The sequence below is a fragment of the Diceros bicornis genome, chromosome 38 (assembly GCF_020826845.1).
Source record: "Diceros bicornis minor isolate mBicDic1 chromosome 38, mDicBic1.mat.cur, whole genome shotgun sequence".
Lineage (NCBI taxonomy): Eukaryota > Metazoa > Chordata > Mammalia > Perissodactyla > Rhinocerotidae > Diceros > Diceros bicornis.
In genome coordinates, this window is record NC_080777.1 from 22,427,434 (window position 1) to 22,440,986 (window position 13,553).

The following is a 13,553-nucleotide window of genomic DNA, read 5'->3' on the forward strand; positions in this document are numbered from 1 at the left end:
TTCCTCACAAAATAAATAAATAAAATTAATTAAAAAAAGAAACAGCAGATAAAACCATTCTTAAGCTATGGAAATTCCTATCAAGGAATTTCATTAGAATTAGATTAATAAGAAAATATCCTTATACCTATTAACATGGTAGTTTTATAAAGCTATTTTTCAAATGTCATTTGATACTAGTTACTCTTGTAAAAGCATCTTTCAATGACAACATAAACACTAATTTTGGATTTTTTATGGTTATTGATTTCTTTGACCTAAGAAACCTTTGGCTACCCTCAAGTCACGAAGATATTCACCAGTGTTTTTCTCTAAAAAGCTTTCTACTCTAGCTATTACATTTAGGTCTATGATCCATCCCAAATTCATTCTTGTGAGGTAGGGGTCAGCGTTCATTTTTTCCATGTGGATATTTAACTCTTCTGGTTCCACTTGTTGAAAAGACTTTCCTTCTCTGTTGGACTGCTTTGCCAACTTTGTCAAAAATCAAGTGACTATATATATGAGGATTTGTTTTTTGGCTTTCTCTTTTATTCCACTGATTATCTGTTGATCCTTAAGCCAGTATCACACTGTCTTGATGACTGGATACTACTTACTATAATATTCCTTGTATAGCTTTACAAAATTTAAGCCTCTATAAAAGAGGGCATATAAATTAAGTTGAAATAAATAAATGGGATCAAGAGGAGCCTAAAATAATCCTCATGAAATTATTTTTAAAAATTGTATCATGGCTTTGAAAACACTCCATAATTACTATCGTATCTAGAGCAAAATATATTTACCCAGAAACAAATGAAAAAGTACAAATTATTCTTTATTACCTTCAACTGAAATTATGTATGAAAAATATTTCATTAATTTTTCTATTCCATTTCCCACCAGGTTTTCTCAACTTAGTTATTTAATAATACCACAGTGTAGTACGCTTAAAAATAATCCCTAAAAACTTCATGTGTTTGAAGCTAGAAGATGGGTACACAGTCTCCTTACATACATTTAAACTTTTCCATAATAAACTGTTAAAAAGTCATGCATTAATTTCAGAAATGTGCCTAGGGGGAAAAAAAGTAGATTATTTCCTTTATAAAAAGAAGTTTTATAAAATCTCTTTTAAAGTTTAACTTGGAAAAGACGATTAGGAGCAAGAATACAATATTATTTTATAAAATAAAAAAACAAAGCAACTCCTCAAAGCAATTAAAAAAAACTCCACTGTGGGTAAACTGTACATGGCTCATGGAAACTACTGGGCTACAGTAATTTTGTTCAGATTGGCACAGAAGAATCCTCCTCCACAACCATTATCCTTTTTTTAAAAAGCAGATAGCCTGAATTGTGAAACCTCTGATTTTTTATAAAGATACAGCTTAACAGCTTGAAAACATGTTGCCAAACTGAGAATGACACCAAAAATCTTTAAGATTTACAATTTGTTCTTAACCTGAAACTTTGAAGCACATTACTCACACCTTCCTGAAACAACTCTACAAAACATACATAACCCCAAACACTTACAGAAAGTTTGCTAAAATAAAATTGGGATGTTTATTATTTTTTCTACTGGCAGCAATGAAAATCACTAGAAACTGTACTTTTGTCCTTTTCAATGATCTGCATTAAAATTACACTTTTTGCAATAACTGGTATAGGAGATAAAATTCAGTTTTATAATCCTCAAAATAGTTAGATATCAAAGACAGAAAGACTGATTTTTTCCCATTAATGATGAGAAGAAACAAGATACAGTTTAATCAAGATCTGATATTTATAAATTTTAAGCATTTAACTGAGCTAAAAGATCAAAAGATTAATTATAACAATTACAGGTAGAGAACATCATTTGTGCATTTTCTAGGTTCATTACGGTAGTTACATATCCAGAGAATCAACAAGAGTACCAATGTCAAATAACGGAATTTGAGCAAGCACTCTTAACATCACTTTTACCTAATAGGCACTACATGCACACAATGCAGGTAGGGAAAAAGTTTATGAATCCATGCATTAAAGACGAGACAGACTGGTACTACTGCCAAACGTGCACTGAGTCAATTAGGATGTTGCTCAAAGTTCTTTATAATTAATGGTTTCCATGAAAATAAGTACAGAAGCAGAAATGTGTACACATCCCAAAGCATCTTCTTCATTTGGTTTCCTGTGCTTTCTTTGCATTCTGTTTTTCTTTTGCCTAGAAATAGAACATAGTATGCTATAAAATCTTAAAAATTTGTTTTAGATCATATTAAAATGTGTCTAAGGGCATTCTTAAGCTAAAAAGCCTAAAGTGCATTTTTTATAAGATCTCTACAGCATTATCTTTTATCACTTGAGCCTTGGAACAAACTACCCCTGGACAATTATGTAGTTATACTTTGCCCTCAATAAAAAAGGATCATGTTTGGTTTCCAGTTCTTCCTTATCTGAAATTGAAATGTATTATTATAATTGTAATAACTTAAAAAATACATACTCATTCCATAAAGTCATACTCATTGATGAGTATTTCAAACAGTATATTTACAGATGTGCCCCTTTCTCATTCAAATTGAGTATAAGAAAAATCCTACATTAGTTTCTGGATATTTAAGTAAATGAGTTTAACATAATGTCACTAAAGGATTAGATATCTGTCGTGTTGATAAACCTTACTTACACGACCTAAAAAGTGTTTTCACGTTACTTCATTTGATCCTCATAACAATTATATAGCTTGCAGTAATTTCACTTTACTTTTTAGCAGACGAAGAAGCCAGAGCATAAAGATATTATCAAACCTGACCAAAGTCACACAGCTAGTATATAACAAAACCTCAATAGAGGTCAAAAGACACATGTTCTGTAGCAGTGCTTCTCAGTGTACATACCAATGACCTGGGGACCCTGTAAAATGCAGACTGATTCAGTAAAATGCCTGAGGTTCTAAATTTCTAACAAACTCTCAGGTGATGCCAATTCTGCTGGTCTCAGACGACACCTCGAGAAGCAAGATTTTAGAGTACTAGAATATAATGTTCTTTCCACTATGTCACTTGAATCAGAAAGGAATAAATTAGACTTTTGCTATATTATTAACAGAAAACTTCCTTAGATTAAAATATAGGGTATTTAGAACAATTACAACCATTTTTTATAACGTATTAGGTAATATAATTATTATTCAACTGTAGGATAAAATTGAGTGCTATGTCTTAGACTATATGAAGAGTAAATACATTACATGTACCATACAAAAAATAATGAAACTGAACAATTTTTAGTTAACAAGCATAATTTGTAATATGATATGTATACAATTTCTCAAATACGTTTCATGTTTCCAAATAATAAAAATACAATTCAATTTTAGACACAATGTGGAATAAAAATATGTACTTCTTTCCTTATTGATCTCCAAATATACTCTGAATATACAGAATGTGTAGTAAGAGAAATGAGAATGAATTTACTGTTTTATGACATAAACTTTCCAACATAATTAAATTAACAAAGACATATAATGCAGAGAGTGTCCATACATTTACTAAACCCCATAATTCAGATAAAATTAAGAACAACAAATAAAATAAGTTAAAAATAATTACCACCATTTACTAAGCACTTACTATATACTTTACAGATATGATCTCATTTAATCCACACGAATGTGAAATAGGTGTGATTCCCAATTTACTCATGAGGAAATAGATGCTATACAAAGTAAATAACTTGTCCAAAAGCACCAGCTTAATAATAAGTAACATATCTGAGATTTAAACTGAAAGCTTATATTATTCTGTTCTGCCTTTGTTAAAAAATAAAAAAATACAGGGGCCAGCCCGGTGGCGTAGTGGTTAAGTTCGCGTGCTCCGCTTCGGCAGCCCAGGGTTCACAGGTGCGGATCCCAGGCACAGACCTATGCACCGCTTGTCAAGCCATGCTGTGACAGCGTCCCATATAACGTAGAGGAAGATGGGCATGGATGTCAGCCTAGGGCCAATCTTCCTCAGCAAAAAGAGGAGGATTGGCAACAGATGTTAGCTCAGGGCTGATCTTTCTCACCAAAAATAAATAAATAAATACCATCATATCTCTAAAAAGCATAGAAAGAATGTACACTTAAGAAATATTTTCCTTCTACATAGTACGCCAATGAGATATTAAAAGTTGCTGACTTAACTCACATAATTCTGTAATCATAGATATTAATGTAGATACTACTGTGAATAACTATTCTTCTACCTTATTTGTATTAAGGGATAGAAAAAGTAAGTTCTGAAGATTAGTTATTTAGTACCAATAGAATTATAATGTCTTCGTAAAGTGTGGACAAAATTCAGTGTTGTGAAGTTGCTTTAAATCCCCCTATAGCTATTGAATCTATGATTTTACACTACAGTAGGTGATTAGTGGTGGTTAAAAAAGTTGGGATGGACAATGATTCAGAATTACATATAAAGGTTGAGATAAAAACTTTTAAAAAGTTATAAGTATACTTGAATAAGTAAAAGTTTCACAAATGAAATCTTAATTTTATTTTATATTTTAAGGAAGAGATTTGGTATATGGCACAAGGAGTTTTAGACTATCTACTTTTAGGTTACCTCCTGAGCAAATTTTATGTAACGTATGCTCAATGAACTCATCAGATAAAGGCAGAATCCTCATATAAGAAAAACACTTATAAGGCAAGATCTTAACCTAATTCATTATAGCCATACACCCTTGGGAGAATCACAGTCTTCGCCCTTTCTTTATTATTCTCTAAACTGAAAACATTTCCATAGCTCAAATACGTTCAGGCCACCACAGGCTGTAAGCAACTGCCTTAGCTGCTCAGAAATCGGAACCTGGACAGGTCTGGCATTTAGCAACACCGCCTAGAGCACCCACATCTTTACTGTCTAGTTCCTTCTACCCCTTTCATGCTCTGACCCCCTTAATCTACTTTCCCTTGGCATGGTGGGGGGCATTTCAACTTAATAATCCATTTCTGAATTCTACATATAATTTTTCTTAGAAGTACTGCCATTAAGTAACTATCACTATTACAGCCTTTATATTGTATATAATTATAAAATCTAACCTTAATATATTCTGTTTTTAAATTTCTAACATTTGCATTTATTAACAAAGTGATATTCAATATGATATAATGATTTCTTTTTTCGAAATAAGATGAACAAAAATATATTGGTGCTAAGGAAGCTGATTTATTGGTAGAGAGTAAGCACTGAATTCTAACTACAGAGTTAAAATTTTGTGGGTGTGACATTTTAAGCGGCATAAAGCTATTTAGGAGCTACCCTGTACTCCCCCAAGATCTTTAGCATGACTTTATTCCGGCACTTAGCAGAATAATAATATTCAGCACAGCACTACAATTGTTTATTTATTCTTTTCTCCAACTATACCATGAGTTGCTTAAGAGAGAAGAATGTGTCTTAATTATGTGTACGTCCACAGACTTTAAGAGTGCCTGGAATATAGTTGCAGCTAAGTTTGATAAATAATTAAAACATTTCAAAAATTTTAATCAAATAATGAATCTGAATTCCTTTCAGAATCTAGGGGGATAACAGATATTGCATACACACAAGAAATAAATTATCTCAATATTGCTTGTGCAATATTATTAGCCAAAGAATGGTTTGGAGAAATAGGCAACAGCAAGGTCAATCAAACAAATGCCAACACAAGAACAGCCTGAGCCGGTTCCACTAACACCAGGCATTCACATACTGCCACCCTGTGCCCGAAACGATGTGCACTGAAGAATTACAGCTCTAACGCAAAAGCTGAAAGCTGCTGTTCTCCAACGATGCTTTCAAAAAAATCTGAGGATATACTCTCGTTCAAATCAAACAAAAATAGCCCTTTTCCTAATTTGCACACAAAATATTCATTCACAGACCAATTTTAAAGCAAAATATATACATTTAAAATTTCTCTAATAACATCTGTCTGGTCCCTAAAAATATTTACCTATACTTAAAATCTATCATATGATTTAGCACAGCAGTCTACATTATTATTTTAATATTTTTAATAGAGAAATATTTCATAGTGTTTCATACAAAGAACACAATATCTAGGTTCTCTGTTAATCAATCAATTTTGAGAATCACAGGACCCTAACTGTTAATCTAAAAATTTAAAAATCAGTTTCCCATGTTGGACTTTAATACCCTGAGATACATGAATAGAAAAACATATGGAAAAGAGAAGACTCAGCAGTCTTCTGCAATAATTTTTGCATTTAATGCTAACAGTTGAAGCACACGTTTCAGGACCTGGGTACTAAGGTATACACAAGAACCTTAACTCACAACTCATTTAGAATTTATGAGGATATAAAACACCTGGGATGAAATGTATCTTGCTTTATAAACTTTAAAATTAACAACAAAAAAAAAATATACCTACCATGTATTCTGGTCTTTAAGTTAATGGTCCAAAATTTTATTTGCCTAGTAGTGTCTTCTCAAAGTGTTTCTCAAAATGTGGTACACAGACCAGCTGCATTAAATCACTTGGGGGAACTTATTAAAGATTCCTTCCCCTATATCAGAATATCTAGGGAGGGGCCAGGCAACATGTATTTTAAAAAGTATCCAGCGATGGTCACTTTCAGAAACACTGATTTTACAGCTTAAATTCAAAAATAATTTAACTGCATTTCACTTATTCAGCAAATATTTTATTTAAGTCCCTTATATTAAAGAAAAATATCTGAGACACAACAATTTTTCACTAACCTATGCTAGTTTTCCCTCAATGGAAAGAATACTGGCTTAGGCATAAGAAAACTTATTTCTTGGTCTAGGCTATGCTGTTTTTTATCCCCTTCAATATCCATTCTAGTTCTAAATTCTGTGATAATTCAAATTTTTGCTAAATTAAATAAGAACAATCTATTATTTAAATTATTAACATTAAAAATTTGTTTTCAGCTTAAAGGAAGGAAAATGCTTTAAATTTTATTCTAATGTAGCACAACCTTAGTTCTTCACACTAAGGATTCTGGAAGGCTAAAGCACTAGGGAAATCCCTTAGTTTGATTTTACAATATCAGGTTGAACTAGTGCTCATCTAAAACATAAAACAATAGGTAAAAGCAAAAAACAAAAATGAAAAAGCTTCCATAAATTTACCTCTACTCAAGCCAAAACAAATATTTGTTTTTGGGGAATCTAAATCTAATTTAAGTATTCACCAGTAAAATACTTACCTTTTCTACTAGTGGTATTAACTGCTGGTGTTCTGCTAAAGTCTTTAACAATTCCATAATGAAAGGCAGATAATTATGCTTCCTTCTGATATTTTCAATCTGAAAATAAAACAAACATCAAACCAAATTAATTCTACATTTCCACTAAATTTATGAAATTTTAATTTTTGCATCCAACTCAAATTAGAAATGGGAGAAAATCCATTCTCATAAGAAAAAATATTAGAAATCACGAGATTCTGATCCCACTGAGAATAAAGACTAATACATACAATAAAATACGTGGAGAGAGTTTCTTGGGTGTGGCTTCCTACTCTTGGCTTAGCGAATAACAGCGGCTTTTAAAAGTCCAATCTAAGATTACTTAAGAAAAGTTAATTCATGAAGGAAAATTTAAGAAGGCCCCCATGATTGATTGACTCTTGCTACCACCCCTATGCAAATAATCAGGCCATGCCTAACAAGACCAGCTTTATTTTTGTGATCAAGGATAAACTTTCTTTGAATTATTTTTGATTGAAAGGGGATAAACTATAGGGAAAACTCTGTGCTTCAATGGAAGACTATGCACTGTCTAGAGCACACCCTCCCAAGTTACACGATTCTAGCCTTTCACGGCCATTGAGCTACTAACTAAATAATCTGTGGTAGAGGTTCAATTTACTTCCCTTCTCCTGCAGAAAAAACAGTTTCCATCTTTTGTAAATTCATCTACATTCCTTTACTTCATATAAATTTGACCTTGAATTCTCATTTGAACTATGTGACATTTTACAGCTTCCCTCAATTACTTAATGAATTAAATAAAATCTTAACACGCTCCTTTTATATCAATATGAGAATCACTTTACCGTTTTTTGAACAAAGCATTCTCAAACAACGTAGCAGGGAAAGATTCTGAAAACTTACTTTGTGTTTTATTTTAGGCAAATATTAAAAATTAGTTAATTATGTAATAACCCTGCATAAGAATACGTAAGTGATAGGCAGCTATGTTTTTATATCGTGTGAAATGGAAGATGAACACTGAAGCTTTCACGCCTTACTTGCCTGTCTCCATGAACTCGGCCCTCCTCCTTCCTGCCTGGCATGCTCTGGAGCCAGGCCCTACCACCTCCACCCCAAGAAATCCTACTAGTCCAAGGTCCGTTTATTGTAACAATCCCTTCTTGATTATCAAGTATGATGCAAAGCACCATGCTGACACTAGTGAGCAATAAAAAGGACAATCCTTGCTTTCAATTGAGCTTCAAATGAATAACAACGCTTTTTCTACTGTGACCTACGTGACAAAGGACATAAGTACCATTTCCAAAGTCACACAAAATTCTAAGTTTCTTTCACTCTTTTCACTCTCTCTGAAAAAAGCTTATCAGACAGATTTCAAGTTAAGAAGAATGACATTATTAAAAATAGTCTTGCTTTATATTTTACTCTGAATTATGCTTAATGTAACTAAATCAAAATTTTAAAAAAATTGGAAAGCAAAATAAAACAAATGAACCCAGCTGCGTATCAAACTGGTGACAGAAATACATCAAGAGAAAATTTTTTCACATGAATTTAAAAACACAGTAATTTGATTGTACATTCAAAATGGGATATGTCCTAAGGAAAAAATAAACTTTCCAGTTGTTATTAACACTACTGGTATTGTTATTCTGAACTTTTTTATATACATATACATATATATTATACCCACATATATAGCATAAAGCAAATAAGTAATTATTTACTTATACACACATATGATATACATAGAGCACAAAGCAAATACGTAATTATGTTAATGTTGTTAGGGACCAAGACTTTCAGCTTAAGAGAAAAAATGCAGGTGCTTAACTTCAAGTACAAAACCCTTTAATCCTAAATTTGAGTATTAATATGAATTCACATTGTATTTTCTCTTCAAAAATAAAAAGTATTTCTTAACTCTGAAAAGGCCTAGAAATACGACCAATCAGTATTACTGAGCACCCTGAACATCCAGATAGTGATTTCCAAATACCATTTCCCACCAAACGGGCCTTCTTGGAAAACTGTCTGATTCCAAGTCTGAAGCAGGAAATGTACAAGATGAGTCTGAAACATTTTGTCATACCAGAAAGCCAGGAAGCTATCAAAGATGAGAGAGTCCTGTCAAAAGGACTTAGGAAACAGCTTGAAGTGGCTCCAAATAGCCAAAGATGGGATAATCTGAGCATCAATAATAACTGCATTGAACTGAAGCATCAAATAGGTTAAAAATCTGTTCGTAATAATACTTAAAAAAAAAGAAAAAAGAAAGAAACCTCACCAGTTACCTCTGTAGGGTGCCAGAGAATCAACTCACTATTCTGAAAGCTAGTAAACAATAAGGGAAAAACAAGCATTCAACATACCCTCATGTCAAAATACACCACTCTACATTAAGACATTAAAGGAATAAATTAAAAAATACCTTATATCTTTTTAATTTCTGTACTTCTTCTTCAATAAGCATCTGATTTTTGGCAACTTCCGACTGAATAGCACTTAACATATTATTACCCTGATCTGTATCCATGGGTTCCTCCTTAGGGGAAAGGAAAAGAAATAGTACACCCTAATGATTGAGGCTTAAGTCCAGAATATTTTAAAATAATAAACACAGTACAGTTCTTTTCAAATTTTAACTCAATATTGGTGACAGAATACCAGCCTAATAACTGCAATATTAAAGGATAAAAGCCCTAAGTAGTACCTTCCATACTTCCATGTTCTAGACTAATACATATGAATTTTTACCTAAAAACAATCTATACTGTAATATACTGTATTGCTATAATCTTCTGGTCAGCTATAAATTTCCTTAAATATACTCTTAACAGAATGTGATCAAAGGAATGTAAACAAGGTCTTTGCCTATTACCAAATCTCTTCTCAAATCATATTTACTACAGAAAGATAATCAATCATGAAGACTAGTAAAGATTACATGTGAATCTAAATGCGCCCAATTAATTCTGTGAGAAATATATTCTAACTTGTTTAATTACATAATGAAATTACAGTAAATAGTTCATTGCTAACACTTATTTAGCATGTACTGTCAGTCACTGTTTTAAGTGGTTCGCATATATTATCTCAGTTAACCCTCACAACGATTTTATAAGGTAAATGCTATTATACTCATTTTACATAAAGAAACTGAGGCACAAAGAAATATACTCAAATTCACATGTCCACTAAGCGGCAAAGCCAGGAGCTGAATCTAGGCAGCCTGACTCCAGAGTGTATTCTCTTAACCACCACTCAGGACACTTGGTTAAATCTATATTTTTTGAAAAAAAGGAAAGAAAGAAGGAAAGGAAAGTAAACACTTTCCCTGAGAGAATAACTAAGCTAGCACTTTGTACTTAACAACATGGCCACAAACCTCAGCAAGCTGTCTTTGCAACTCTGCTATCTTCTGTTCATATATCATTTTTCTGTCAGACACAATGGCCATTAAGTTAAACCGAATTTCACCTTCACTGTACCTAAAAAAAAGTTAAATTTATAATGTAATAAAGAATTGTAGCACTATTACAATCAAGATAATCTATTGTGATTACTCCAATAATTCTCTGGGGTAAACACAAATCTATCAATTGGCTAATGATAAAAATTGATATTTTTAAAAAAGCTTTTATGGGGCTGGTCTGGTGGCGTAGCAGTTAAGTTTGTGCGCTCTGCTTCGGTGGCCTGGGGTTTGTGAGTTCAGATCCTGGGCGTGGACCTACACACTGCTCAACCAGCCATGCTGTGGTGGCATCCCATATATAAAGTAGAGGAAGATGGGCACAGATGTTAGCTCAGTGACAATCTTTCTCAGGCAAAAAGAGGACTGGCACCAGATGTTAGCTCAGGGCCAATCTTCCTCACCAAAAAAAAAAAAAAAAAAAAAAAAAGCTTTTATATATGAAAGAGTACAACTGTAGGAACAAAAATAGCTAAATTTCATCAATCATAATTTTTTTTTTTTGTGAGGAAGATCAGCCCTCTGCTAACATCTGCCATTCCTCCTCTTTTTTTTGCTGAGGAAGACTGGCCCTGGGCTAACATCTGTGCCTCATCTTCCTCCACTTTATATGGGACACCGCCACAGCATGGCTTGCCAAGTGGTGCATCGGTGTGCACCCGGAATCCAAACTGGAGAACTCCAGGCCGCCGCAGAGGAACACGTGCACTTAACCACTTGCGCCACTGGGCCGGCCCCCTCACAAATACTTTTTAAATGTTCTAAAATAAAGTTAGTACTTCCTAAGCATTTACAATAAAAAATATTTTCATCAGTTCTCATACTTTTATAAGAAATATGGTGACTATCATTTACATAGGATCTGAGAAAAAATAATTAAGACCTCACATTTGTTAAATTAATTAAACTGGTATCTGGATGGTAATTAACTATACTCCTTACTAGACACTTTTTTCCAAGTCATGATGTAGTTTCTATTTTTAATTAATGTATTTTTAATATTTCACTTATACTTTATTACATATATGCTTTTTTCCAAGTCATGATGTAGTATCTATTTTTAATATTTCACTTATACTTTATATTATAAATATGTAAAATATATTAATATAATATTAATAATATTTTATTAATGTATATCCAGCTGTAAAATTTCTGAATGCTGTTTATTTTCACTACTCTGATACCAATGAAACATCTCATAGTATAAGCATGTTTATAGTAGGGATGGACATTAGAAAAATTATCCATAACATTATATAATTGGTTCTTCATCAAGATGAAAACATAAAGAAAATGTAAGCCTGTTTTTGCATTAGTTCACCTGCAAGAGTTTCTCATACATAGTTCTATTCACTGGAAAGAATATGGCCCAATATAACTACAATGCTTTAAACTATATAAAAATGTTGTTCTTAAAACTCTACTTGTGGGACTTCCATTTCCCTATTCCTCCCACTAAGAAAATATTAAACTAAAAACCTGGACATAATATACATTAAAAAAAAGAAAAACACAAAAATTCTGAAAGGCAGAGAGAAGGCAGACAACTAGGGAAGCAGGACCCAAGAATGACACAGTGGTGAACTTCCTGGGTTACCTTTCTGCCTCATATCTCCCAGACACGGAGCTAAAGAAGCCAGCAACCAAGGAATGCCAACAAGCACAGGCAAAAAAGTGCCAACAAAAGTCTGCTCTGTCTATCCAAACAGGAAAGGAGCAACCTCATGGGACAGAAAACTTTTAGACAATAACAACTCTACCACAGCCAAACACAACTGAGAAATCTGTGGCCCCAACCCTAGCCACCAGCAAAGGCTAAATAGGGAGCCTAGACTTCCACCCTCACCAGGCTGTAACGCCAAGGCAGCCGGGTTGGTGTCAGAAAAGGCTAAGTAGGCTGGGACTTTCATCCCTGCAGGCAGTAATGACAGCTATCTGCGGTATCAGGGGAGACTCAGTGGGAGGTCATTACCACCCCGTGGTGAAGAAGCCTCCCCCACTTTGGTATCAGTGGAGCCATGTAGAGAGCAGTAACAGGGCACTCCTACACTCCCCCAGTCAGGGCAGTATCAGTGGAAGCCCTATTGGAGACCAGACCACCCACCCCCGCCCAGCAGTAACAAGGAACCCTTCCCACCTCACGTGTCAATGCAGGTGGAGTGGGGAACCTGAACTTCTACTTCCACCTGCCAGCAATAAGGCAGCAGCCTGATTTACCCTGCCACAGCAGTGCCCATAAAAACCAGCTAAAACAGAAGTTCTAAATACCAGAGTCTTATTATTAAATGCCCAAAATGTCCAGGTTTCAATCAATAATCACTCGTCATATTAAAAATCATGAAAATCTCAATTTGAATGAAAAAGACACTCAGTAGATAGTGAGATGGCAGATGTTAGAATTAACTGAGAAAGATTTTAAAACAGCCATCATAAAATGAATCAATGAGCAATTATGAACACGTTGGAAACAAAAGAAAAGCAGAAAGTTTCAGCAAAGAAACAGAAGATATAAAGAAGAACCAAACGAAATTTTATAATTGAGATAGACAATAATAAAAAGGCCCAATGGATGAGCTCAACAGCAGAATGGAGGGGACAGAGGAAAGAATCAGTGAAATGGAAGAGAGGACAATAGAAATTACCTAAACGAACCGGAGAGAACAGAGAAAACAGAATGAAAAAACAAAAATTGAAGAAGGCCAGCCCCAGTGGCCTAGTGGTTAAGTCTGGCATACTCTGCTTCGGTGGCCCGGGCTCAGTTCCCAGGAACAGACCTACACCACTCGTCTGTCAGTGGCCATGCTGTGGTGGTGGCTCACATACAAAAAGAGCAAGACTGGCAGTGGATGTTAGCCT

The 13,553-nt window shown here is 33.8% G+C and overlaps 1 protein-coding gene across 5 annotated transcripts in view; it reads right to left on the reverse strand.

The window, feature by feature from the left end:
• Positions 1-801: 801 nt before the first annotated feature.
• The window catches only part of UCHL5 (ubiquitin C-terminal hydrolase L5), a 39,290-nt gene continuing 26,538 nt past the window's right edge, over positions 802-13,553 (reverse strand). For 2 of the 5 annotated variants that reach the window (XM_058533709.1, XM_058533711.1), the window contains exons 8-11: positions 10,611-10,713; positions 9,654-9,764; positions 7,214-7,312; positions 802-2,194 (exon numbers count right to left, since the gene is read on the reverse strand). In XM_058533709.1, coding sequence (XP_058389692.1) covers positions 2,150-2,194; positions 7,214-7,312; positions 9,654-9,764; positions 10,611-10,713 — 358 coding nt within the window. In that variant the 3' untranslated portion in view covers positions 802-2,149. Of the gene's footprint in view, positions 2,195-6,408; positions 6,559-7,213; positions 7,313-9,653; positions 9,768-10,610; positions 10,714-13,553 lie in introns of all 5 variants that reach the window. The other 3 variants (XM_058533708.1, XM_058533710.1, XR_009217133.1) reach the window with 2 other exon arrangements.